Raw genomic sequence first — 3986 nt, forward strand, 5'->3', positions numbered from 1 at the left:
GGAGACCTGTGGGGATAGACTTGCAGCCAAGAGCTGGTCAGGCCTCTCCAAGTCCGAGGCAGCCTCCTTCTGTGGCTTTGGAGAAGGGCATTAATAAGGGGTGAGGTGAGAAATTACCTCTGCTTTTATCTTCATATAAATCCACCTCTCCCTCTTCCCCCCTCCACCTTTATTTTCCAGATCTTTTCCTCCCCTGTTCCCAAGATCCTCCTCCCAAGCGGCCACCATGGGAAGTAAGACCCTGCCGGCCCCAGTGCCTATCCATCCTTCCCTCCAGCTCACCAACTACTCCTTCCTGCAAGCGTTCAACGGGCTGCCCGCCGTGCCCTCTGACCACCTCTCCAACCTCTACGGGTTCAGTGCCCTGCACGCCGTACACCTGCACCAGTGGACTTTGGGGTACCCTGCCATGCATCTGCCCCGCTCCTCTTTCTCCAAAGTGCCCAGCGTGTCAAGCCTGGTGGATGCACGGTTCCAGCTGCCGACCTTCCCGCTCTTCCCACATGTCATCCAACCCAAGCAAGAGGCCACCAATGTGACCCTCAAAGCCAAACCACGCTTCGACTTTGCCAACTTAGCAGTGGCCGCCACACAAGAGGACCACTCTAAACTGGGACAGGCAGACAGCCAGGGCTCACCCCCAGGGCTGGGGTCTTTGCTTGAGGTGACTAAACTCTCTCCAGAGAAGAAACCCACGCGGGGAAGGTTACCGTCCAAAACCAAGAAGGAGTTCGTGTGTAAATTCTGTGGCAGGCACTTCACCAAGTCCTACAACCTTTTGATCCATGAAAGAACCCACACTGATGAAAGACCCTACACATGTGACATTTGCCACAAGGCCTTCAGAAGACAAGACCACCTGAGGGATCACAGGTAACAACTCTTCTTCTCCTGTCCTTTTTTCTTTGTGTATCTCTACTCCCCTGGTTACTCTCCTACATTCATGAAGGTGCTTGTAAGAAAAGTGATGTCCCTGGCCAGCTGGCAGTGTTCCGTCTAGGTTTTCCTCTGCCCACTGCTGGTGGAGGACCCCAGATAACTCGCTTTGGAAGAGAGTTGTACTCACTCACTCTGCAAAAATGACTTGCACGGCCTCCTTCTTAGTTTCCACAGATGTTTTCATCCTCCGTTTGCATTGTCTTGTGTTTTCTGCCTTTGCGATCATTCAGAAGTGTCACGAAGACACGCAGCCTGATGACACTGAAGTTAGAGAGGAGCTCTTTATCCCTAAGAAAGGCACCCTTGTAAGCCTCCGACAGCCCCCTCTCTTCTTACAAACACACACACGGACGATAGCCCGAGTGCCGCACTCCAGCACTCGGTCTCGGCAGTAGGCGTAAAAAGCTCTAGCATGTTCTCCGTCAGGTAGCTCACTTCTGAGTTTAGGCCAGTTATTTCTGACATCTCAATTCTTTTTCTTTCCCTAGATATATCCATTCTAAAGAAAAGCCTTTTAAGTGTCAAGAATGCGGGAAAGGATTTTGCCAGTCCAGAACGCTAGCTGTCCACAAGACACTGCACACGCAAGTAAAGGAACTGAAACCTGCCAAACTTAAGTGCTGAATCTCCAACTTCTATGAACTTTTCCTCCCCTTCAGACTTTACACCAAAACCAGAGCAGAAACAAAACTTTCAGGATGGGAGCACTGAACTTTGTGTTTTGTTTTTGTTTGTACTTTAAAAAGAGCAAAATCCACACCCCACCTCCCCCTACTCAAGAAACTAATTTCCTAAGTCGTGGGTGAAAAGATTATTTTGCATTTAAAATATACATGAATGATGCAGAGAGTGCTAGCTGACTTGTGTGGCTTTGATAAACTTTATGCCAAAAGGTGGTGCTCACGTGTTGGACAGGAATCTCTTTAAAACCAAACAAAAACCCACAAGCAACACCCCCCCCCCCCAATCCCTCCAAAAAAACCCCAAACTGTAGCTTCCAAAAGTATTACTTAAAAAAAAAAAGAAACCCCAACCTCTTATTTTATACTTTTTTTTGACTGTATAAAGCTTCTTATTTTTACACTTCAGGAAATACAGAGAATTCCGGAAGACGATTAAGAACTGAAATGGTGGTTTCTCATCACAGCACCATTAGGACAAGGAGAAGGGCAACTTGCAAATCTCATTTGCTAGTTTGTTTTCCTAAAAGGAGAAGAAAATTAATGTTTGGAAATGACCTATATCTCTCAAGTGGGGAGTCCTATCATGTGCTAGAAAACGCATCCAGATCTTAGACCTGTGGGTCCCCGGTGTTCAGGACAAATCAGTGTTCATGGGACATGGAGACCTTTTTTTTTGCCTTGTGGTCTAGTGTGCTGTGAGGAGGTTTGTAACTTGTGGACTTATTTTTAAAAAAAACGAAGGAAAGAAAGATGGCAATATGTCAAACTGACGGTATGCACAACGTGGTTTTAGTGGTACTTTAAAGTCTTCGTGCGTCCTGATGAGAGAGAACCTGAGAGCATATTTTTTTAAATGCTGGCTTTCTGAACAGTGTATTCAAATTAAGAGACATTCCAATAAGTTTTGTTTATTAAAAAAAAAAAAAAGTTGTATGGCTGTTTGGCACTTTATGCTGATTATTGGTAATTGACATTTATCACTGGATTGTGTGTGTTTTTTAAGTATTAAAATAAATCGTTATTTTACAGGCAAGTCTGCATGGGCTACATATGTGTTCATTTGGTTTCTGGTCTCTTCCCGAGCAAACCCTCTCCGTCAATATTCAGAACTTTTCTTTTTTTTTTTTTTGAGTTAACTCGGTATTTCCTCAGTGCTTGTTTCTATGAGCCTTGGAAAGACTGGATCTTTCCTTCACGCATAAGCTCTCCCCCTCCTAATTTTCTCCCCCCCCTCCTTTTTCCTTTCTCTTTCTTTTTTTTTCTTTTTCTTTCTTTTTTTTTTTTTTTTTTTTTTTTTTTAAGGCTGACAAAAGTAAACAGATCTGCAGGGAGTCGAATAATTTTGCTGCTAGTGTGGAAGAAAAAAAAAATCGCCTTGGGTAACTAAATCTTGGGTATTAGCTGATAAGATTAGGTGTCAGAAGTGTTATAAAACAAATCAGATGAATAATGGGCGAACTGTTGCTGCTTTCACGGCCCGAAGGCGCTGCGGGGAGGGCCGCCTTCGCACGCCCTTGCCTTCGCCTGTCAGGAGCGGGCATTTTTCAGTCTCATCTTCGGCCGGTTCAGCGCTGATTGGGGCGGCCTTTGATTCCCGGCAGCTGTCTTAGATCAGAGATGTTTACTCCGCTGCGGAACGGCTCTGGATCGAGACGGGGGAGAGCGAGCTCCGAGCTGGGGGATCCGCCTGAGCCTTTGAAGGGCCTCTCGCCGTCCTTCCTCGGCAAACCTTAAACCCTCTTCCCCCGTCGCAAGCCAGTGTCCTCCTCCCCGCTAGAAGAAAGCCTCCTGCAAATGAACATTAAAAGACGTCCGCGGTGACACCGGCCCTGCCCCGGCGGCTCTTGCGCTGCCGGAGCGGGGATGCTCTGCCGCCGCAAGCCGCTCGGTCCGAAGCGGTTCCTTTCCTTAGAAAATATTTCTTTATTTGGGCAAGGAATCCCATCAAGGACAGGGAAAAAGTTGCAGTTGTAACTTATTTAATGTAAGGGGTGGGGGTGGGAGAAACCTCTCGCCCCCTCTTTTTTACTGGACACCGCTCCGAGCTCATGGTAACGAATGGAAGGGCACTTGGTCGGGCGGCAGAGTCCGCCCTCAGCGTGGGAAGGCCCGCGGGCAGCGCAGGGTGCATCCAGCTCCGGGGGCTGGGAGAACGGGCAGAGCTTTGAAGCTGGCTCGCTTTTGCTTTGCTTCCCACCCGCCACTGGCTTTGCGCACCGCGTAAAGGCTTTCGGGTTCGTCTTAAAAGGCATCCGAAAACCCACCGCTCGGGACAAGCGAGGAGCGCTGGGGGTGAAATCCCCCAAGCCTGTAGGACGCCTGGGCTGCCCCCCCCCCCGCCCCTCCACAGCCGGGGGCCGCCCC

General features: G+C 48.5%; 1 protein-coding gene across 1 annotated transcript; it reads left to right on the forward strand.

Moving 5' to 3' along the window:
• The first annotated feature begins 210 nt into the window (after positions 1–210).
• Positions 211–1881, forward strand: OSR1 (odd-skipped related transciption factor 1). The gene is made up of 2 exons (XM_010566640.1): positions 211–873; positions 1428–1881. Exons 1-2 carry the CDS (start codon positions 227–229, stop codon positions 1561–1563), a joined length of 783 nt encoding a protein of 260 aa, XP_010564942.1. The 5' UTR covers positions 211–226; the 3' UTR covers positions 1564–1881.
• The last annotated feature ends 2105 nt before the right edge of the window (positions 1882–3986 follow it).

This window comes from Haliaeetus leucocephalus, unplaced genomic scaffold, assembly GCF_000737465.1.
Source record: "Haliaeetus leucocephalus isolate CR32 unplaced genomic scaffold, Haliaeetus_leucocephalus-4.0 Scaffold217, whole genome shotgun sequence".
Lineage (NCBI taxonomy): Eukaryota > Metazoa > Chordata > Aves > Accipitriformes > Accipitridae > Haliaeetus > Haliaeetus leucocephalus.